At 38.0% G+C, this 24,081-nt stretch overlaps 1 protein-coding gene and 1 long non-coding RNA gene across 17 annotated transcripts in view; both read right to left on the bottom strand.

Moving 5' to 3' along the window:
• LOC124187153 (thyrotroph embryonic factor) overlaps positions 1-24,081 on the bottom strand; it is a 219,627-nt gene that overhangs the window by 73,144 nt on the left and 122,402 nt on the right. The window contains exon 1 of one of the 16 annotated variants that reach the window (XM_046579453.1): positions 631-1,465. The exons of 14 other annotated variants lie outside the window; for them this stretch is intronic. In XM_046579453.1, coding sequence (XP_046435409.1) covers positions 631-910 — 280 coding nt within the window. In that variant the 5' untranslated portion in view covers positions 911-1,465. Of the gene's footprint in view, positions 1-630; positions 1,466-24,081 lie in introns of those variants that run through there. One more of the 16 variants, XM_046579459.1, reaches the window with a different exon arrangement.
• On the bottom strand, positions 11,125-23,418 carry LOC124187159. Its single transcript, XR_006871783.1, has 3 exons — positions 23,288-23,418; positions 14,791-14,796; positions 11,125-11,136 (listed from the first exon to the last, which is right to left on the bottom strand). It is a non-coding gene; the product is annotated as an uncharacterized LOC124187159 (long non-coding RNA).

Raw genomic sequence — 24,081 nt, 5'->3', positions numbered from 1 at the left:
CTTCCTGAGCTTAAAAAAAAGTGTACACATATATATTATATGTATATATGTGTATCCATTTTGAATTCTCTTCTGTGCCTCGAGTCAGAGTACATATCCATCGCTATTTTTACGTCGCCGTTCTCGACGCTCAACAGACAGCCACGTTCTCTGTCTATTCGAGCGAGAGTGTCACTCGTCACGTGGTCCGACAGCGCGGTTAGAAACTACTCAGCCTACGTTGTGGGGCTTCATAATTCCTGCACTGGCCTAGCTGATCTCTCTCCGCCGCTATATAGGAACAAAACTTCCGAGCTTAAATTTTTCCCTCGACTTATCGTACTGGTACGTGTACAATAGTTCAAGATCGGACTTTGGCGGAAACGTGTTTACGCATCGGTCTGCTTAACCTAGGAAACGATTGATTGGCAGGCCAAGGTCACGGGCTCCGGTTGAGTTACCGAGACGTAATATCCCAGATTGTGCGATTTAGATAAGTATAACAAACACAGGAACATCAGCAAACGGTGCAGGGGTGAACGGACATACCCATCCCAACTGAAAATCGAGCAACGTTCCCGAGAAGCAACGTGCAATTGATTCACTTTCCGCTACTGTCACCATAGTACTGTCTTTCTGAATTGATCATACCGTTCATGTAGACGTGGTGCTGTCGCCAGAGGTGCTGGTACTGGGTCCACCTCGAGCTCGTGCTGTCGTCGTGGATGGGAGGCAGGGGTGTGTGCACCTGGTGGGCGTGAGAGGTCGGGGGCAGAGGCGCCGGAGGTTGTTGGGTCTGCTGGTGAGCAGGGGCAACGACGATGTGGGGATGCTGAGGTCCCGGGGGATGCTGTTGGGGGTGGTGGACCTGGTGGATGACCACCGGTACCGGTGGCGGAGCCAACTGTTGGTACTCCATGGTGCAGCTCATCCAACCGACTCTGTGTCACTCTCTGGCTACTGTCACGCGTGCATTTATCCACGCGGTTGATTCGTCGACTCACAATCCCGCGGGGGATGCTGGCTGCCTTTGGAGACCGCTGAGCTCCAGCGAAGCTCTTTTTTCCGCAGGGTGTATCGTCCGGATAACAATAACCTCCCTCTCCTCCGGTATTCCAAACACTTGAACGATACCCAAACAACAATCACTCACTACCGAGGGCACGGAACAGTTCAAAGGGCAACACCTTCTTCGGGTTCTTGGAAATGAAACCGGGGGTGGGTGACCAGCACTTGGTCCCAGTGTATGAGACGTTATTTTGTTTTGAAAATCAAAAGGTCATCACGCCGATGACGGTTCACCACTTGAAAACCGCGAGCTGTCAAACGGCGAACGGGGGCGTCTCTCGTTGCCTTGGAGGACGGGGAACGCGGTGGGGAGACTGTTGGTACCAGCGGTTTCGAGCTCAGCGCGTCTCAAGCGAACGGCGGCCGGTCGAACACTGGGCTACGCTGCCAGATGGAGGGCCGAGAGTCTCATTCGCGCTGTTTGCTGGCGGACGCCCCTTCCACGGCGACCCGCGTCGGAGGCGTCCCGGCGCTCAAGTCACGGAAGCTGACCGCGAGGGAGCTTCCGCGTTGTTCTCGACACCGCTCCGGGACTCGTCGTACCGCTTTTGTGGGAAGGGGTGATTTCTGACTTACTTCGTTTGCGCTTTTTTCATCCCCCCGTGGATGCCGCTAATTAGATGATTAATTGAACAACCTTGGAAACCGGTCGTCTCAACGCTCTAACGGGACTAAAGCGATTTTTCGTTTAGGGACAATCACCGATTACCGATTCCTTCATTTGCGTGGAGTTCGGTTCGTCCGTAGAAGATTCGTGGAAAGTGGTATTTTTTTAACGTCACTACTTATCATTTCTTCTTGGTTGCAGATTTCTCCCACACACGGTGATCATTCGTTTTTTAAGAAACGTTTAAGACGAGAAGTCAATCAAGTCATGACATAACGCATGTTGAACTGTAAAAAAATGTGTGGACCTCTGTAGACTATGATTTGGTGTTAATAAAACACTATAATCTGATGGTATTACCACGAAAATTATTCCACAGTCAACCGTACAGGCCAATTTTGGTAGATTTAAACATCACCATTTTTTGAAGTGCAAAGTAGAATTTTTTCACGGGCAGTTTTCAAACGAGAGTCAACTTGCGTCAATGAATCAGAATTATGACTTTGTGTGAAAGTGGGGGTGGCGATTGATACCCAAAGGTTTCGCTGATCGGCCACCTCAGCAATGAGTGGAAATTATAGCATAGTAAATAGTCTTAAACCTTAATTTATGGTCCGTCTGACCTGAAATACTTTACTTTCAACTATTTCTACTCTCTCGTTATGATCAATACAATATTTTCGAATGATTGTTCAAAGTCAAGTTGAAGCTGGGAAATTGATATCATGTTATTTCGTACCGTTCATGTCTTTAACCGACTTGTCAAAAATTTCAACTCGCAATTGCGCCAAAGACTGTATATTTGAACATTTTGGCCTTCCTGCCGTAGTTAGACGAACGAAATATGGCGAACGGAGAACAGGTTGGCGGTGAAAGGAGCGATGAAAAAAGGAAAATCGGTGGTACCTAATTCTTGTAAGCGGTAAATCTGGTAACACAGCCTTGCATGCAAGTAAACAGAGTTGCACCACGCTACTGACGACGACGCCGCGAGTCGTGACTTTCTCTATTTTTCGTCTGGCCCAAAATTGGCCCTTGCGGAGCCTCTCCTTTCCTGGCTATCGGACACAACGACTACAAACGATGACTAACTGACCTTACGGAGGATGAGCCGGTCCGCTCATCCACTTTTCACCTTTGTCTCGCAAAAGGATCATCCTTGACGCTCCTTCTCCAATGGGTCGTGAGGTTCCCGGCGGATCTGAAAGTTCGGTCCCAAGAAGTTGCCGCACCGATGCGACCTAGAAGGCATTCCATATACACGAAACTCCCTGGAGCAAATGTAAGCCTCAAAACGACCGTCGAAGTCAGCTCTTGACGACTCTCGAAGTCCCTTGGCGCCCTCGAAATGACGAAGGAATGCGCTTTCAATAATTTTTGGAAAATCACGTACGACATCGACATGGTCAGTATTTCCGTTGCTCAATCGACGTTAATTGTCGTCTGTCTGGGATTGGTTCGTTGGTTTGTGTAGGTGCCTCGTGGCCGAGTCTCGGCTCTCGACACGCGGTTAAAATCGAAAGTGGAGGAGAAATGGCGGACGGCTCTCTCTTCGCGGTAGCGAAAGGAGTGGTGGCCGAGCGACGCCCGGTACCCACGTTTCTCGCTGGTGGGGTCGAGATCACCGAAACCGGTCCTTCCCCCGCCGCCGCCACCTCCACCGCCTCGGCTTCTTCCTGGTCCCGCGCTTCGCGAACGCGGAAACCGCGCAGCAACTGCCACACTCTTCTTGTTTTCACAGTTTTTGCCCACCTAGCCGAGTTTTTTACCCGCTTAAATTCACTTCGGCCCCTTTTTTTCGTTCAGCTATCCGAGCACCGCGAGGGCTTCTTCTCCGCTTCTCGCTGGTTTGAGATTCATCCGAAAAACCGGCCACACTACCTTCTCGGGTTCCCCGCGACCCGAAAAGTGAAACTGGGAGAACAGGCCAAAAAATCAACCTTCGTCTATTCCGACCCAAAGACAGCGTTCGTGCACTCTTCAATTTCAACTGCGCTAGTAATTTCGAGTAGGTAAGTGGGTACATAGGTTGTAAACTCGGATGACTCAGCTTAACGATACCGTCTCTGTCGGTGAATACCGGTGGAGGATGAGGGAGGCAGGGAGGGGGGGGACAAAAGGACGAATGGAGAACGAAGCACAGAAGAGTCGAAACAAAAAGGCAAAAAGAAAGAAACCAAGAAACAAAAAAGATACTGTTCAACAAATTGATTCGACCCTGAGAACTTGTAACCACGTTTTCGAATCCATCGGGCTAGCTGAAGCCTCTTTGGCAATTGCAGCTGGTATCAAAACAATTGTCCAGAGAGCAGTGTCATTTGCAAAGAGACAAGTAGGCATGACTATTGTGTACTGTATATGCACACCGTTTGCAGCACTCGCATTTGTGACCGACACAGTGTCGTTCTCGTAGGTAAGTCAAGGTGACAGCGTGGTGAACCATCGCAGGTACACATCGGCACCTTCTGTCTGTAATAGACAGTCGACGTGATGGGGACTCTGCATGGATGTTCGAATGAAACAAGATATGCAAATCGAGCGTTGCGGATTAAGGCGATAAATTAGTTTGACGTTTAATCACGACGACGGTAGAATATGTGTAACGCTCAGGACAGTATAGGCGCACGGATTTATACGAATAAATAAATGACGACATTATACGCACGTGTCGTTGTATATTATATGTATTGTGGTAACGGTTCGGTGAGCGAAATTTCTTCGATTCGCTTTCTTCGATTGGCAAGCACTCGATCCGAGGATTGGGCATCGTACACCTCGATTGCAGAATCGCCGGTTATTACCACCGAGTAATCGAACAGTCATGGTTTTTCGCTCACTTCCTCATTCGCAGCGTAGCTTGATCTGCTCGCGAAGTTAAAGACACCGGGATAAACAGGTTGTCGCTTTATCGGTATTCCAGAGCCTCGATTTCCCTCCTCGTGACAAACAGTTCGTCTTGTAAGCAGATTGGGAAGCCAAAAACGGATTTTGTTGTATTAATTTGATGAACAGTCAATGCCCGACTGTCTGATAATGGGATTCGTGAGGAGGTGCTCCGAACTTTGCCTTTCCAGCTTTGCCACGTTACGTTAAATTCAAATTCGTATGTTAAAGAAATATGCTTCTTAACATGTGAGCGACGATTGTCCAATGGAAAAAGTCTGTTCACAATTGCCAAGTGTTGACAGACTGATCGAGGGTCGATTATATTCAGTGTCGCAGAGCTACATCATATCGGTATATGTATAGTGGATTAATTTATTAGCCTTTCGAGTAATAAAGTGAAGGAAACAGTGAAGACGACTTTCGCCAAGAAGCGTCTACATTTTACAACGACTGAGGATGAGAATATGCAAAGTATATGTACACACACAGTAAAACGAGATAGCAACGAGGATAGTCCGCATAGTTCGAACGGTATATTTACCTCCGCATATTACATGGAGTTTCGAAACTGAACGCACACTTTGAGAAACGAAACGAAAACCGATCCCCGCAAGACAACTCGGTTGCTAAATCGCGCGGCTGTTGTTGGTAATTAATTCAAAAGCAACAATTTATCGATCGGTCGATCGAACGGAGACTTACATTTTCGACCAAGACCACATATGTTATTCATCCGAGTTTTCTAAATTTTATTACCCCGTGTCTGTTCGCATTCTCACTGTACATATCTCTGGTAAACAGTGATGGATTAATTACACACCGACGGCAATAACATAAATCGTTTTTCACAAGTAGGGGGCAAAACAAAATCTCTTCGTTCAGCTTCGGTGTGTGTCCTTTCGGCATTGCCTTACAGGCAACGCTGATTACCCGCTGCCTCGTACCTGAAACCCCCAATCTTTGCCACGTTCACCGAGTCGCGACAGTGACTGACGACGCCTTTTCGTTCGCCGGAGAAAGTGCCCGAAAGTTTTTGGATACCGAAAGTGTTTGTAACACCGTCGAACACGTGTACGATACACGCTATAAATTGTCGCAAACAGTCTAACTATAAAATACGATGTACGTTATATTAGATGGAGATTTTCATTGATAATTATAGATCTATTCCTTCGATCGTTCTTTTATTAGCTCTTATATTTCCGTGCGCAAATTTTTATCTTGGAACTGAAGCGATAAATTAAACATTGCAATTGAAGTTTACAGTATTTTATAGAATCTGCTAACATTTTTTTTCCACCAAACACGACCCACATTTTTTCGCTGCAAATCGAATGGAATAGCGGGATCAATCATTTTGTAGGACAGGTGTACATGTTGTGGAAAGTTGCTTATTTGGTTATTTGAATTCTTTTAAAATCATTTCGGTCGTTTCAAGTCAGTTTTGAAATCAATTGTAGTATTTTTAAGAAAGGTGAATCATAAGGGGTGTTCCACTCAAAGAATTATGGGGACAATATTATTCGAAGCGATTTCATAGTCTCCGAAATCACCCTGAAATCAATAATATTCAAATAAAATTCTGTAATAGTAATCATTGGCAGTCGGGAGAAATTATTTGTGATTACAGAAATCTCTTTGTAATGTTAAGAAATGATATGAAATTTTAGAAATCATGAGAAATCGTACGAAATTCTAGAAATTGTGAGAAATTACTTCATTAAAGTAAAATTATTTGTTTAATAGTCTCTTGTAATCACTCCATAAAATGTAAGTAATCATGGTGTCAATTTTTGCTCAACTTGAGAAATAAAAGAACAAATGTTTTTAAAAAAGTTTCAAGCAATATTATTTGTCCCACGGATAGTCGACGCAAATGTAACAGTTCACAAAATTCCTGTATCTAATAAATAATAACCTTAAACAAAAACGATTAATAACGCAATCTGTGCAAATAAGATATCAAGAATTTCAGAAAAGGTATTATAATTATAAAGTTCGAAATGACTGAACTCCCATTTCCGGTTGAAAAATTGATGGATATTTGACCGAAAAATAATCGTAAAAGAAAAACATTCAATTGGTTATTTTTCTTTTTCTTGCGTTTCCAAACAAAGTTTTAGGATATTTCCCATCGTTCATCGGAATTTTTCAGCACAAGGGCAATATCTGGTTAAGTAGAATGCGATCAGGGTGCACAAATAACTCGAAATATGACTAAAAAGTAAGAAATGAACAAAAAAAAAAAGTTGAACAACAGTTGCTGTAGTCTCAGGGTCGAAACTCGGTGTCACGTTACAAGAATATCAGGGCAAAACTTCTTTCAGCCCTTTGCTTATGTTAACGGCTTTAGTGTCTGCGTGGCATAAGGAGCCGTTTGTGAATTCGAGTATCAAGTTACTCTTCCAAGTCGCTCAAGTGCCAGGTCATACTACTAAATTCTTAACCAATTGCTTATTCTTGCCTCTTTTGACGCATCAATTTGAAAATTTGGTAGATAAATTGAATTCGTCGACTTCAGCATACGTAATATTTAACGGAGGGACTTCGGTGAAATTTTATTGCTATCGAGTTTTTCGTTTTTTATATGATATAAAAAATATGTTGGTAAAAATTCCATACAGCAAGGTTACGGTTTAGGTTACGTTTGTATGTGTCTTGAAACAAAATTCAATTTTCTATCATGAAAACGTGTGTGCCAAGAATTGTCGACAGCGTTGCGCAGAAAATTATTAAAATTTCACCAGAGTCCTCCTCTTTTGAGAAAGTCAATTTTCAAATTTCAAAATAAAACTGGCGCTGCAACATTCATCGAATCACAATGAAATCGTCGGATTTATTTAATTCAATAGGATATGCATGACAAACAATTTGATTTCAAGGCCAAAATAATAAATACAAAAGTATTTTATTGAATTTGTAGAAAATAGTCTTTTGAATAAAATAAGTCATCGTAGAATGAAATCGATCAAATTTCAGGACGATATAAAATCATGCATCGATATCTTTACAGCTTTTGTTTACAATTGGAGTATCTTCTATTATTTTAATAGATCTTCGTAGCTTGCGAATAAAATTTGATATACAAATTGCTCAACCTGCAATAATCTCGCATTAAATTAGTGAAGAGTGTTAATTTTTGGCCAACCAACCGCCCTGAATAGTCAAAATTTGTCGATAAACTCGCATTTCAAATATCGTCTTGAAACATTTTTAAAACACCCAGTTCTAGTTTGATTCCGGCGTTTTATGCCTATTACCGGCCCATTTTTACTGCTCGTAATCAAGAAATTCAAGGTCGTGATCAAAGCAGTGGAACTTAAGAAGTATCCCATTTCGATATTCGTCCCCCTTCTCTTTCCGTCTTCCGTTTCGACAAAGTTGATAGAATAAGGTACCAATTAAGCGGTTGGTACAGAAGACAGTCGTCACGAAAGAGCGTGTTTACAGTAATTTAATAGGCGGTAGCTGTTTCATTTATTTTTATTTTTTTCTCTTCCCGAATTCTTCTTTTTCCCTCCTTCGAGGTTCCTTCATTTGAAACCACAAGTTTTCGACCATCTACCGGATCTACGGGTAATGACTTTTTCGTACAGAATTTAAATATAGTTTCCTGTCGGTTTCAATAGTTATCAAGTTTTATGCCACCGGCGACGTATTATAATTTTGTTAACGACCAGATTCGATCCATCCGTAGAATTTCCTCTGCGGTGTTTAACTTGCCGTGTGTGTTTAGGTATACACCTACATCCAATGATGTAAATGACACCGATCTAAATCGCATAATAATCACAAGTATCAAAAAATTGACGGGAGAAAAATAACGTAAAATAAATTGTGATAAGCACATTTCGAACTAATAAAATTCCAAGTCATTTGATTTCCCAGTCTGTGGACGCACAAAAGACACACTAAAATTTCAACCTCACTTCTGGTTATCTGAGAATTGTTCAACAAATCGATTTTCGAGAGATCAGAATAACGTATTGTGTTATTTGAAGAAAAATGTTACGACATTAATAAATATGGCTTTTCAACGCAGACTTTCATGTCCGCTGAGCATGATTAATTATCATAGTATTCAGAAACGACGAAGCTCTCCTCGCTTAAATTTAGACCTACGTATTAATCCTCCAAACGTTTTTACGAACAATATGACAAATTAGACAAGTCAATATCTTTATTACTCTCAATTTTGGTTGCTCGTTTATCGCAGGGATGTTTAATTCATTTGAATCACTCGCCAAAGGTAGCTTGAGCTGTGTTCTTTTTTCTTGAAAATTGGCACATTCCGTTAATCTATGGTTACCACATTTCTGACAGTAATCCTTACAATCTATCTTACAAACAGTCGAATGAATAACAATCCTGCTATTAAAATAATTTAACAATCTTAGTTGAACACATATTTGGTATAATTTGTCTTGCGGGATATTAATATCAAAGAATCGAATTGCCTATCCACAATTTCAACTCAACACGTGCAGCATGCCCATGTGGCGGAGTCGACAATTCACGTTGAACTCGGCGATGACGTTAAGTACATAAATCGCATCGTTTATACCTACGTTGGCATATGCAATAAAACGCTGCTGCACGTGCGCGTCAAAAACCTTTTCGATGGGAAGGCTGCAACACGCAGTGTTCAACAGTGAGACATAACTGAAAAATTATTAAACAGTCAGCTGACTGACAGATGTGCACGGACTATGAAGAAGAATTGCCGGTATACATATTATACACATACATATATACATGTATACATACATGATAAATACAGAAGGCTGCAGAGACGGTGACAGCTTCTGTATTCTTTATTTTTTAAACCATGTATTTTGTTTTTTTTCCTCTTTGTCTAAATGTCTTTTTCATTCTCGCCCGGTTCACTCCCTCTCTCTCTCTCTCTCTCTCTCTCTCTCTCTCTCACACCATTGCACAAAGTATCCCGGGTATTTAAATGCAAAGGCATATGGCCGGAGTGTGCATGACAGACGTTCGACTATCTTGACGAAGACGCTATTCGCAAAAGAACACACAGTCTTTGGTTGCAGAATAAGAGGTACGAATTCTAGACGCTGGTTAAACTATTTTTATCTGCCAATTTTTACCTTTGATTTTTCTATTCCTGCTTCTTTTCTTTTCTTTTTCTTTTTTTTTTCTTACTCTCTTCTTTTCACTTTTCGTTTTTGTTTGTTGTTCCGTGTTCGTTTCGGCATTCGACGCCCTTGGGCTATGTATTTAATGACACACGAAGACATCTTTTGCGAAATGTATACGGTGTGCAATGCGCTGTAGCGATATTTAGATTGTATACAATACGCTTACGGTATGCTGGATCGCCCATCGCCGAGGGGAACAAATAGGCAGAATTTGAACTTTTATTGCGTTTTCCTCAAAAACTGCTATCGATAGATGAAAAATGACTTGACTATCGCGCAGAGCGGAAAATTCTACGCCGAATTATGTCCTCGTATTTCGGAAACGCAGTCGGATTAACAAATTAAGAAACAAGAAATTATTTCACAAAAATTCCCCAGATGTCGTCGGTAAGTAGAATTTCTTTTCTATCAATTTGTTAACCCGATTACGTTTACGACGTATGATGACATGACTCGATGTAGAATTTTCCGCTCTACACGATGGTGAAGTCATTTTTCACCTATCGATAACAGTTTTTGAGGAAAACCCAAAAAACGTCAAATTCTGGTGTTTTCTCGAAACGCCGGCTATGCAGCTCAAAAATTACTTCAGACTTGATTTCATGAGGGTCGGAATCACCTTTACACAAAAATGCAGCGGCGTTTACTTGGAAACACCCTATATACATGCCTCGATGTCCTATGTGATATGTATATTATAAGAGGTTCACGTGCGCATTATGCCGCGGAGGAATTTTCATGGCGTCTCTGGTATAGTATACCTACCTACGAGCTAGTTTCGCCATTGTCATCGGACGTTCCATTGTCGGTCGGGAAGCAATTCAATGGAATTGCTACTTCCTGTCCACGGAAATTTGAAATCAGCACGAAACTGTGTCACATTGGATTACGCGCGATTTTTACATTTCTACGGTTATTACTACGTAGATGCGAGGCTGTTTTTTTTTTTTCGATTTTGTTTCATTAAATTATCTTTTTTCGTTCACTGATTACAATTTGAAAATCATTGCACACTGAACAGTTCGGAGAGTTCAACAATTTAGGAAGTATTACTAACGTTCAAAACCAGACCGTAAGAGATTTGTTTACAAAACATTTACAAAATAGCAGAAAACAGCTTCGAATTCGAAGAGTGACTGTTGACAGATATATATTCACAATACACGTAATCACTGTATTTATAATGCATAATATTTGATTATAAACGCATTGAATAATTAGTTTGAGAGTGAGTAATTTAGATTTAATAGAAATAAATAATACATTATATATCGGTAACGAAAAAGAGAAACTTACGGTTCCATGAATAAAACTTTTTATTCGCTTGTGGTTGAATGGAATTATTTGATTCGCGTGCATTAACATTATATTATACGTATAATATATCCTTTTTCGTCTGTACGAAATATTTTTACATTTTAAGGTAAATGAAACTTTCTTCTCTTTGCACAAATAAATTATTCAATAGGTTTGTGTTAAAAAGTGAATTGCTTCTCACAATGTATGTAATGTATAGTTGGAAAAAAATACACGTGGTCATTATTTTTTAGAAGAACTCAATCTCTCCAAATCTATCCAAAAAACATGAATGAATAAATAATTGTGGGTTATACGAGCAAAGGTTAATCATTTCAGTTATTGAATCGTCAGTCAGCTATTGAAGATAGTTCGACGAGCGCGATATTTTTCAGAAAAATCATTAAGGCTGTTCTTCCGGGTTTTAAGATTATCAAGATTATTAAGAAATTTCTGTATAATTATCAGAGTCTTAAAATCTGAAAAACAACTTTTACCGCATCGGAAGAGGGAGTCATTTTTTAAATTTCGAACAATTGAATATCCGAGAATGACGTATTACTTTTGTAACATTTTTTTCCTTCCGAATGGAAAACAACTGAACCCCTCCCCCCCTATATTTGTTATTCAAAGAGCCAAAGATTCTTGCACAAGTTGATGTAGAAGATTAAGAAAAATTTACAGGAAAATCCGAATTGCTTTTTTTCTGACAGGTCGAGTGTGTAATATCATAATATTCATAACATCCGAAAAACGTATTGCAAGTACAGAGCTGGCCGTATAAGATACTTGAACATTACACAAACACAAGTAGAGAATGACTCGCGGCGACTTTCTCGTGAAACTGCAATTAAATTTGGTCCCCAAGACTTCCGGAACCCGTTGTCTTTGTCGTTTACAATTAAACTGAGCTGCTATAGCTACTGCAGCAGCAATTACGCAACATATCAAACCGCAGCAGTTTATAACGCGGCATTCGATACAATTATAATTTCTAAAGTTTCGCAATAGTTTTATATCGGTATCCTCTGTACGCTCGTTGATTGAAATTTGTAAGAGAAATACGAGCAGAATAAGACTTAATTAAAATGCACCGTGAGAATGTGCGGTTTTATTTTTTTTTTTTTACTGAAATGCAGATTTTGAACACGTAACTTTCGCGATGGGTAAAATAATACGAAGTCCTTGTGATTTGCAATGATTGAAATAATAATCACGAGAACTTTGTACGATATTTGATGAGAGAAATGTGTCAAATTTTCTTTTATATATTAGCCCAATCAAAAATTTGTTACAATCAATGGGGGAAAATGTCTTTTTGTCAGAATTACTTTGGAACAAATGTGTCAGTCACTTTTTGCATATGGAAATTATATTTCACGTTATATGGAAATCATCAGGTTTTAATATCATATTGCAGACTGCAAGTTAATGATCACTGCGCATTATGAAAATCAATACGAAGAAGAAAAGATATACGCTTCGAGATTAAGTTAGTCTCAATTTGTAGGCAAAGAAATTACAAAAGCGACATGTAACAATTATAAACAGCTGATAACAATACAATAAATTTCTCATATAGTTAAAATCAATCTTATATAACACAGACGGGTATATAATATAATACATGGAAATTTCGGAGGTAACTCGAAAGTTTATACGCAAATAATATTCGTATAAAAAAAAAAGCAGTTTTTGCTAATTTTCTATACTATGATACGTGTAAATGACGTGTGGCAGCAGCCGAATTACTCAAAGGAAAGCCGTTTAGCGACGTTTCGTGCGTGCCAACATTACACTGACCAATAAGGAAAAAGATGTGGCGAATATGACTATCTTTATCACTGTTCAATGTACCGTGAGGACAGTAATTGGAATTGGCAAGCTTGATAATTACTTATCTTAAAAACAGCGAAGCGAACAGAAAAAGAAAACTGCTTTTTACACGGAGGAAGTCAATTTTTACAGCATGTCGACAAGAGGTAAGAATAATTTTTTTTTCGACTCAATTAATTCGGAAACAAGTTTAAGGCTGTTTTTAATTCATTCGACAGACGTCATTCAGTTCATACGAAATATTTTTAATCTGTGTATTTTGTTATTTGTTCGTTACATTTTTTTTTTTTTTTTCACTTAGTGTATAATGAAACGCGAATTTGAAAATGCCCGAATAATGCGGGAAACTTGAATTTTTACCTTTTTTTTTCTCTACTGCGTGTAGGTAGAACAGATAATCTGGTAAATTGCATGGTAGAAAGATAGGATAACCCAGAAATATAAAGTGTAACTGAACAAAGTCGATAGTGACACGAACGCGTGGTTTTATCGCCACCGTGCGCGCAGCAAGCGACAGAATTCATTGAATAAGTATTATTAGTCCAACAAATGAAACATATTCGTTTTTCAATTTCGGAATGTGCAGACTGAGTAGCGTGTAGGAAAATTTTGGATTTTAACGGACAAAAAAAAATTATTTATCATTTCAGTTCGGATTTTCAATGGGGCTAAAAAATTAGGTTAGTTTAAAACCGTGCAGTAACCACAGTTTAAAATTTTACTCGTTCTAATCCTCATCTGGACGATTTGGATCTTGTGTTTGAACGATGAAAGTCACCGATAAAATGAGAAAAAACAAACGTTAACGGCACCGCGTTAGTGTTCCATCAAGGACTGAACTCACTGGGAATTTCACTACTATATTCAATATTATCACGTATATTGATAAGAAACGCGCTGATGTTGGACCGCCCATGATTGTCAGCCCCAGGCGCATTCGGACACTAGGATATCAACGAGTAAGCCGCCTAATCGGTCATGGAAAATCGACAAATTCGATCATCTTTTGATTTTTCGACAAATAATTTGAAAGAATCATCTTAACCTCAAAGTTAATACGTGTAAAGAAATGTTGGGAATATAGCTTGATCGAAAAGAAACATCAATTTTTTTCAAAGTTTCGGCCCTTGGTGTGCGACCTCCTAGAGACACGTATTCAATGACACATCTACAGCAAACAAAAAAAAAAAAAGTAAAAAAAACTATTCCGTATGTAAACATTGGTGAACAAAGGAAACATGGCACTGACCTTAAACAAATTCAGACCATGACTAGTGAAGATACAAATTTTTACGCTTTACACGTCGCCAATAACTGTTAACATTAACATTGAACTTACAACTTGGGTCAATCAGCTTTCGTTGCAGAAAATATGATCAATACCAGTAATATATCGCATATCTAATGGCATAAGGTCATAAATGCCGTCTTGTGACTTTTTGCTATTAAAAAAAGGCAAAAGAGCGTGTATTTGTTATCATTTTTTGTTTTTATGATCGTATCTAGGCGTGAAGCATGAAAATATGATCAGAAGGTTTGAAATTGGACAACAGTTTAATTGAGAGAAAAAGGTCTTTTGCACTGATAGAAACGACCTTCTGCTACTCATTCAACCATAAAAACCTATGTCGACTAATTCCGTGAGGATCTGCCAAAAATAGTGTTTTTCACATATCTTGGGCTCAGGTACAAATTCAACAGCTGAAAGCAAAAGGTTGTATGTGCGGGTAAATACGACCTTTTGATCCTGATGGAAATTGAAAAAATGATCTACTACAGTGATTGCCCGTACGGGAAAAACCCCAATTTTACCCGCAAAATAACCCCCAAAACAACCCTCAACATCTAAGGGGTAAATTCGTACCCGTTAATTCAGGATTAACCTCGAATTCGAGGGTTTACTCCCAAGTTGAGGGTTTACTTTTGAGTCGAGGGTCTACTCCCAAGTCGAGGGATTACTCCCAACTTAAGGGTTTACTTTCAAGTCGAGAGTTTACTCCCAAAATGAGGATTTACTTTCAAATCAAAGGTCTACTCCCAAGTTGAGGGATTACTCCTAAGTTGAGGGTTCACTTTCAAGTCGAGGGTTTACTCCCAAGTCGAGGGATTACTCCCAAGTTAAGGGTTTACTTTCAAGTCGAGAGTTTACTCCCAAAATGAGGATTTACTTTCAAATCGAAGGTCTACTCCCAAGTCGAGGGATTACTCCCAAGTTGAGGGTTCACTTTCAAGTCGAGGGTTTACTCCCAAGTCGAGGGATTACTCCCAAGTTAAGGGTTTACTTTCAAGTCGAGGGTTTACTCCCAAGTCGAGGGTTTACTTTTAAATCGAAGGTCTACTCTCAAGTCGAGAGTTCACTCCCAAATTGAAGGTTTACTTTCGAATAGAGGGTCTACTACCAAGCCGAGGGATTACTCTCAAGTTGAGGGTTCACTTTCAAGTCGAGGGATTACTCCCAATTTGAGGGTTCACTTTCAAGTCAAGGGTATACTTCCAAGTCCAGAGTTTACTCCCAAGTTGAGGGCTTACTTTCACGTCGAGGGTCTACTCCCAAGTCGAGGGTTTACTCCTAAGTTAAGGGTTCACTTTCAACGTCGAGGGTTCACCTTCAACTCTTGGGGATGAACCTTTAATTGTTGAGGGTTAATCTCCAACTGTTGGAGATAAGCCCCCCATTAATGATGGTTTACCTTCAGTTTTTGGGGGTGAACTTCTAAATTTAGGTGTTTATCCTCAACTTTCAGGGTTAACCCCTAAATTTTGAGGCTTAAACCCAAAAATTGGGAGTTTTTTTCTTGAGGGTGAACAACGGCTAAACCGTCAAAAATTATTATTGTTATTCCTATCATTCCGATAAATCACGATTTGGATAATCAACGTCAGAAAATCGACATCCTCGCTGCATAACTTTATTATTTTTACTTTTTTCTGCATTTTAGTAGTTTCTGAAGCGTGTGTAAGAAAAAAAAAGGGGATAAGAATTGGCATTCACGAACTTTTGTTTTCATCTTCGAGAATTTTTTTTCGAGAATATTTCTGAATTTTTGCAGATTTCGATTTATCTTTGCGTGTCAACGGTTTTTAGAGCATTTGCAAAAACACAATACAAAAAAAAAATGATTGTTACGACTTTAACTATTTTGAAATTTTCTCTTCGTGTATATTTATTAACGGGAAAATGTGTCCACTTGACATAAAACCATTTGCTCATTTGATCATTTGTATTTTCAAACATTTGATTTCAGTTGTATTATATGTTGTCATCATTTTCAGAGTAAATTATGAAAAATAACAAAAATTATACGCTCTCTTGACACTACATTCGTATTTTATGTGGTTACGATATCATCCCATTAGACACGCGATATTTTGATATCTGTATATAAAAGATAGTTTGATTTCAACGTTGCAATTGGCAGAAAGAAAATTTACGGGAAATTTGATGGGTTTTAAATGTGGAATTACATCCTACAGTCTATTCGAAAAAGTTTCTGAAAAATAACGGATCAAGTTTCGGTTCGACAAATTTAATTTACAATGCGTCGAAAGAATAGGAAGCCCACAGTGTTGAAAATATATATTACTATACATTTACTGTAAAAAAGAGTTGTCAAGTTACGAAATCAGGTTGCAAAATTTAAAATTTTGTGTAGTGACGTAAATTACCATGTACTTGTCTTAAATTTGCGATAAAAATGTCTTATTTTATTCAAATTTATAAGAAAAAAAAGGTCATTTGAATTCCCCAAATTGTCTAGTAAATTTATTGTATTTGTAATTGTATGGAGGATTCTCTGTTCCGTAACTGAAAAAAACTTCGCAAAATAGCGTAGAAAGTTACATACAGAAACTTGTAACAGTACAGCTCATAGCGTGACGATGAAATATTGCGTGAAGAAAAAGTGTCCGGAACGAGCTCCTGGTTTTGGTGACAAGTGAGACACTAATTATTGTACAATTCGTACGTGTCGGGTTTAGTTAAAGGATCCTCATCATGAATGATTGCCTTTATTCCATTTCTCTCTCGCTCTTCTCTCTTGACCTCACAATTAATGAGGTACACCCACGTGCAGCGACGAAGCGCCCATGTAATAAGGTATATAAAAAATAGTACGAGGTAGTTGGTAATAGTAGCAACAATTGCTCTCGCAAAGCGAGACAAACACAGAACGCCTTCTAAACGCCACATAAATCTTCGTTTTTTAACATAATACACAAAGTTAGAGTTCACGCTGAGTGATGACAGTTCAGGATCAAGTGTCAAGTACATGTTACATTTTAGGCAAGCTGTTGCCGATCAAAACGCAGATTCGAGAATCAGAAAACATAGTTAGAAGTATTGGAGTAACGATCAGCAAAGATTTAGAAAAATTATTTCGCCGTAACGTGCAAAGTTGTTTTTAATTCAAGACATTACAATCGTTTGCGTGACTCGTTGAAAAAAAATTGTACAGGAGAAAAATCGAGGATTCGGCTCTTTAAAGTATTCGATCTTAACAAGTCTAATCGGGAACACTCAAATTCTAGATGAAACGACGACATTTCAAGGGTTTTTAGAATTCATCAAAATTGAAGAAAGATGAAATTCACTCGAACAGAAATTAATCATCCATGTATCAGATGATTCGTAGCTATACTGTGCGGCAGAAAATTGTTGAAAACAGAACCTAAATTGTGTAACAATGACGCAAACTCGGTCTTTTCGGGCCGAGCATAAGTTTGCAATATGAGCCGAAGACGAATATTGTAAATACGCGAGGCAAAAAAACTGTTGCCTCATTGTTGCGCACGATTCTTTATATAGTAAGAGTTGTCACTCGTTTTATCACGAGGTACGGAATTGCGGTTAGGGTCAAGCAAAGTCAGACTTGTTCGCGACAGCGCATGCGCGCTTCACAAAAAAGAAGTGTTGCCAACCTATCAGACGAATATTTCTTTGAATGGCGCCAAAACAGTTTGTTAGATTTCTTATTTAGATGGCACCGCAATAACTCTTCATCTTTATTATTTTTAGAAGTGATGTTTGACGTAACCGAAACTTAATACGTACAGGAATACATAATACATTTTATTTTTTTTTCTTTACAAAATGAACAATTTTCCTATAAATATATAACGATAATTACCGAACGAGGTAACATTGAGAGATATTATATCTCGCAATCTGAATCCTAGGTATAAAGACATAAGGAACTTTTGCTTCTATGGTGTGCTTTTATTTGTAATATTTACGACTGCCAACTTGTCAAATAAGTACGTTCACAAATTGAAGCCGTTATCTGATTGGTGCATATTTTCTCACGAACCTCACAATTGGCTGATTTTTAATCTGCGGTTTCCATTTCAGATTTCGCTATAAGTCCTAAGTTTCGTCAGAGATTTTCAGATATTCTTCAGATTCCGGTCTGAACGACAATATTTCTTGATAAAAAAACAACTTTTATTTACTCTTTGAATGTGCTCTATTTTCTTCAAATCTGAATAAATTTCTTCAGGTTTGGCAACGCTGCTGAAATGACCACTTTCAACTAACCTAGAACTTAAAAGTGGTCCTTTCAGTACTCCACACATGCGCATTCGCAGAGTCACTCTACGGTCATGGAAATGGGTACTTTCAGCACGAGAAACAAGCATGGAAAAACGCGTAAAACATGCTCGCGTCATATAAACAAATATCTTCTCCAAACCTCGAATGAATCTAATGTGTCGTACTATATCTATTTCATCCCTTAGTGTTATTCAATTCAGAATTTCTTCTTTTCTTTTTTTGCTTCCTATTTTCACCAACAATGAGCGACGTGGCTGATCGGGTATAACGATCTTAACCGATGATCCCGATATCCGGTTTGCAAGACGTGCGTGCGCTAGACGGACACGCTTCTCGGGACGCCTAGAAGTCGCCTGCTTACAGCCAGGACCGAAGGATAATCCACGATCAAGTTATCCGCACGTTGTTGTAAAAATAAATACAAAATTCAAACGCATTTTCATCGAGCTACGGGAATCTGATCAATATTATACTGTAGCGCGTGAGAATTATACGCGATAAAATTTTGCTTCTTCATTATATTTATTCAAAATAAAACTGGTTCGACTGTAGCAAAAAACAATACGCGATATTTTTGTGCTATGTATTTATAATACAAATTTATGTGAATTTCGAATATTCTAGAATTCACTGTTAACGTTTTCAAAACCATTTCAGATTGTTCAGCTGCGATGGATGATATAGACGATACAAACAAATAAAGCACTCGTGAAGAATTTTCTCAAACTTTTCCGGTTTTTCAGATAGAAAATATAAATTTCTTTTATTATTCTTCTTCGATTGTTATTTACAATAAATTTTTGAGAAAATAGGTCAATTTTCTTAAAAACCGAAATATCGTTCTGGTTTCTACAAAAGCAAACTTTGTCGGGTAAAATTACTTTTTCCTTTATCAGTTTCGTGGAAGAAATAAAAATTTGACATCTAGAACTCAGACGCAAAACCTGTGTTGCCCGATGTAATCGCAGTCGCGAGTCAACAGCTTTATATCTATCCCACGATTTGAGTTGAGGACCATAGAAATTACAGGAACACTGAACACAAGCTGAGCAAACGGGCGTCGTGTGCAAGGGAGAATCGTCGTGTAAATACGGATGAGTAACACAATGAAATGCGGGGATCCGCAGCTCAAATACAGAAGCTCACGCCTCGATGAACTCGCGTCGAATTAATTCGAGCGTTTTCCTTCATTATTCTGTCTTCGGCATGTTTCGGACTGTATTTTATTGATTCGTTTTTTTTTTTTTTACTTTGAAATAATCAAGTATCCGTAGGATAACGCAGTGGCGAAAATAGACAGAATAACAAATTATTATAACCGCAGCAGCGGATGTTAAAAAATTATTTTTAAAGACAATTGATTTCTTACATTTTTTACTGATTCTAGTGATGACGATAATCACATGGAAAAACAATTCTTCAAATTTACCAAGTACGGTGAAAGAAATATTTTTTCAATTTAATCTGCAATTATGCGGTTCCTATTGATAACGCAAATTGTTCTTTGGACCACTTTGTTTTCACGCAAATGAAATTTCGTTCGCCATGTTTGGTGAATTTGAGAAATTCTTTGTATCTGAGCGCATGTATTCCAAGAACCGTCAACTTCGATGATTACGAATTAATTTACTGACGTTCTCAAGTCAACATCACCGAAAAAAATAACTAACTATCTTATTTTTACATTTTCGTTTTCCTTTTCATCTAAAATTTATTGACTGATTCACCTCAATCAAATTTATATCAATCAAAAACCAATTATAGTTATGATTCAGGCCAAGCCTGTACCTCGAATATCTGATGAAAAATTATTTTATGGTTGCATTGGAAATTGTACCTGTTAAGAAGAAATATAATTGAACCGATAAGCTTAAACTAATATAAGAACAAACAACGATAACGATACTAAAAATTTATTTCTTCTCAAATTAGTCGATATATGCTTGTTAAATTTATTAAAAAAAATTCAGTGAATATCTAATCAAAAAATCTGGCACAGTGGATTCAATTTTGAGGATTTTACGACACTTAAAACTGAGATAATTGAATTCAATTAACAATCACGGAGTTGGAAAGCCAACATTATTACAGTCCAAGAATCAGTTGCAATTTGCATTTTTCAAACGGATCAGAAAATGAGATAAACACTTCTGTCCGTGCGATATTCATCCAACCATGTCATGTCGGTTGTTGAATTATCTTCTCTCTTTGTGCTGTCCGGTCTTGTTGTAAATTTTGCAGTTTTTCTATATATTTTTTTTATTTTTGCACAGGCGTATTTTGATGCAAAATTTGCAGTCAGATCCAGCTCTCAATTACAATGAGCTTAAGAGGAAATTTTATTCGTAAGATTTGCAAACGGTAACTCAGTTTGCGAATAAAAATTAATCGAATATTCTTTTACGTCATGTCACATAATATATTCAATATTATGCTTATTTGAGGTGGTTCTTTAGTGACTCTGGAGTCAGTAGAGCATCCTTTTGAAGAGCTGTGCAATTTATATTAAGGTTGTTGGAACGATGCACCAAAATGAAATTCACGAATTTAAAGAACATTTTGGATTAGCGTTTACTGCGAATTTATCAATAAAATTCTATCCATAGTTTTTAATTTGACTACCGTTGTTCTCAGACACAATTAATAACGAGCGTACAGTTTTATTATTTTCTTAAATCTCGATGTGCAGTAGATTTCTTTCAATGAAATATAAACTTTTCCATCTTTACTCTGACATTATTAGTAGTAAATCAATCAAGGTTATGTGAAAATACGATTCACGTTATTCAAATTCCGTGCCATATCATCGGATCCCGGACGCGACATTTGTAACCTATAAACCGTCGTGTTTATCATTAAAAATCTATTCGAAACGGTTGGTGACGTCGCTTTTTCAACGTATCGTTAAAAAGATCATTATTCCAACAACCACAATCTCGTTGTTTGTCAAGGTCTATGAATTTTACGAAATAAATGTGATAGCATTTCCATTGAAAAAACATGAATCAGCCGTAAGCGCTGTGTTTAAAGATCCAATTTTCGAAAAGCTCATTTTCGTGTTTTTAGCCGGTAATGTGGTCTGATATTCAACGATGAGATTCACGTCATTACTTTTAACAATCAGTCCAAGTCTCACATACAGTTACGGGCATCGAATTGACTAAATAACCACCTGAAAAGTCCGAACTGTTCAAAACTGTCTTTTTTCGCGCCATTTTCTGTACATCGCCAATCAGTTCACCTAACCTAAAAAGCTTGCGGTACAATTTTATCTTTCAAAATCGGAATTCCAGCCCGTTGTGTTCAAAGCGTACGTAAATTCACTACCGCAAAATTGTCCAAGTATTTGCATTTGCTTATAAAAAATCCAACCGTAAATTCATTCGCCAGAGATCGTCTCCTAAGTGCAGTGTGATGAGCTTTTGGGCCATGAGATGAGTGATTCGCGTGTTTAGAAACGTGTATAAGTAATCGAATTAGCGTTGAACATATAATCTGTACGTTTTATAGGTTGCACATATACACACATGCGAAGGAGAAAACACGACGGGATGTGACGTCACAAGGACAAAACATTCTCCTCCCTCTCTAATAAAAATGATTACGCGTTAGCGAAGCGTACCTATGTACGTTATTTATAAATACGTAGATGTGCACAAATGTGATGTACACATATATTTATACATATTTTTATTTTTCAACGTTTCTGTGCAACGCATACAAGGTGATATATCTTGACGAGATTGACTGTTGTAGCTACCGCGTGAGATGCACGACGTCAAATATCCACGGTATATGTGCAGCAGACGGCCTTCTTCGTGTTTCATATGTAATACAATATACACGCGATTGTCTGTACCTAAATAATACCTAAGCGTTGTATCCGCGGTAAGTATTGGAAAAAGTTTCGTCTCCGACTAATCCGCGGATTGATTCCTGGATATAATTACCGAAGCACGGAAAGTTTTGCTCTTCTTTTCTCTAACCAATTATCGCAAATAGTTTTAGTGAAAGTGACACCAACGTCACGAAATAGTAAATTCTGTGGGTGCAACCACACTAGGGCCCGGATATTATTAAAATTGATACATTTTCAACTGTAAGAAAATTGCGTTCAACTGAAACTTATTAATTCAGTTAGTCGTCCTTGAAAACTCACTTGAAAAAGTACTCGTTTCCCTCGAAGCTTGCAAGCTCTTCTGATTTTCATGGTAATTGAACTCGACGTAAAGTCATTCTTCAACTTTAAAATTTATTATCTTTTTATACCCCCGAATTTGGTGTTCTTATGTTTTTTTTTTTTTTTCAATCTAATAGAATTCAAAATCGCTTCAGAATTTGAATGTAGGCAGAAAAAGGGTAAGTTTGCTCGGTCGGTAAGGATAGGAGTACCACATGACCTTATGAAAAAATATTGCCTCTTTCAAAGCCTGATATTGTGTCTCGATATTGATTGTGAGAAGTAAATCGAACAACGTTTCATTAGTTCCGTACGACTATGATATATATCGTCAACAAACAAACAAACAATTGGATCAAGCATTTTAACTAGGCGTAAACAATGAACGTCTCGATGCTCGGAAACGGTAGAAACAAATTCACCCACATAAAAAAGAATATTTCAGAAAACTTTATGAAATCTTTCATGAAAGGAAAGAAACCTTTCAAAAATATTTCAAAAAAAAGGTTGCTGCAAGTTGAAAATGACCGCGCCAGAAACTTGCAAAAGGTTTCTCGAAATGTTATTGAAATATTATATTGAAATCTTCATAGAATTTTACAAGAACTTTCAAGAAATGTTTTAAACATATTGCAGCAAGAATTTCACGATGATTTTAGAAACTTCGTGTATTCTTTTCGAAATGTTTCTGAAATATTTTTGAAATGCATGCCTCTTTATACATATACATGGGTACGTCCAATACTTTTCGAGCGCAGCCTGCGGGCTTGGGTCAGCGATTCTGCTGCTGATTTTTTTTAAGAAAGTAGGTTATAAAAAACGACGATTCTCCAAATTTGAGCTTAATATAAGAAAATCTGGTGGCTATAGAAATTTTTCAAGTTTTTAATAATTCAATTTTTTAGTTATTTCCATGATTTTTTCATGGGAGCTCTATGGGACTTAAGGACTCGAATCAAACGGCATTCCCCTTCTCTGATCTTGTATTTTTAAGAAAAAAATAGTTTTCTACTCCAAAGCTTTTACTCCAGTTTAATTAAGACCCTTTTCATGAACTACTATTTTAGCAAAATTTCACATAACTTTGAAACGCTGCCAAGTCAAGAATTTTCCAACTAGACGGCCAATCGACGGCTCAAATTTTTCGTCTAGGTATACTTTATCACTACCTACTCGAATTATTATTAATTACCACGTTTCTTTTTACATACAACCTCGCAAAACCAACTGATTTCTGAAGAATCGCTGTTTTCAGATAGCTGTAACTTTTTTCTATCAACTCGAAATCGCTTGAAATTTTCAGGGAATATGCTTCATTCTATCCCCAAATAACGCTGAAAATTTCCAGCTAGGAGTCGAAGTTGTTAACGAGCTGTGAATTTTCAAAATGTTCAAGTTTCCCACATAATATTTGATATTTCATGGCATTATATATTATTTCATTAGTCTTTCCGATATCTTTCCATAAATAATTCTTGAAAGATTCTTAAAAGCTTTTTTGGAATATTTTGTGAAATATATC

The sequence above is a fragment of the Neodiprion fabricii genome, chromosome 7 (assembly GCF_021155785.1).
Source record: "Neodiprion fabricii isolate iyNeoFabr1 chromosome 7, iyNeoFabr1.1, whole genome shotgun sequence".
NCBI classification, from domain to species: Eukaryota; Metazoa; Arthropoda; class Insecta; order Hymenoptera; family Diprionidae; genus Neodiprion; species Neodiprion fabricii.
Note: the sequence above shows the minus strand (reverse complement) of the source record. Positions and strands in the feature narration are given on the sequence as shown.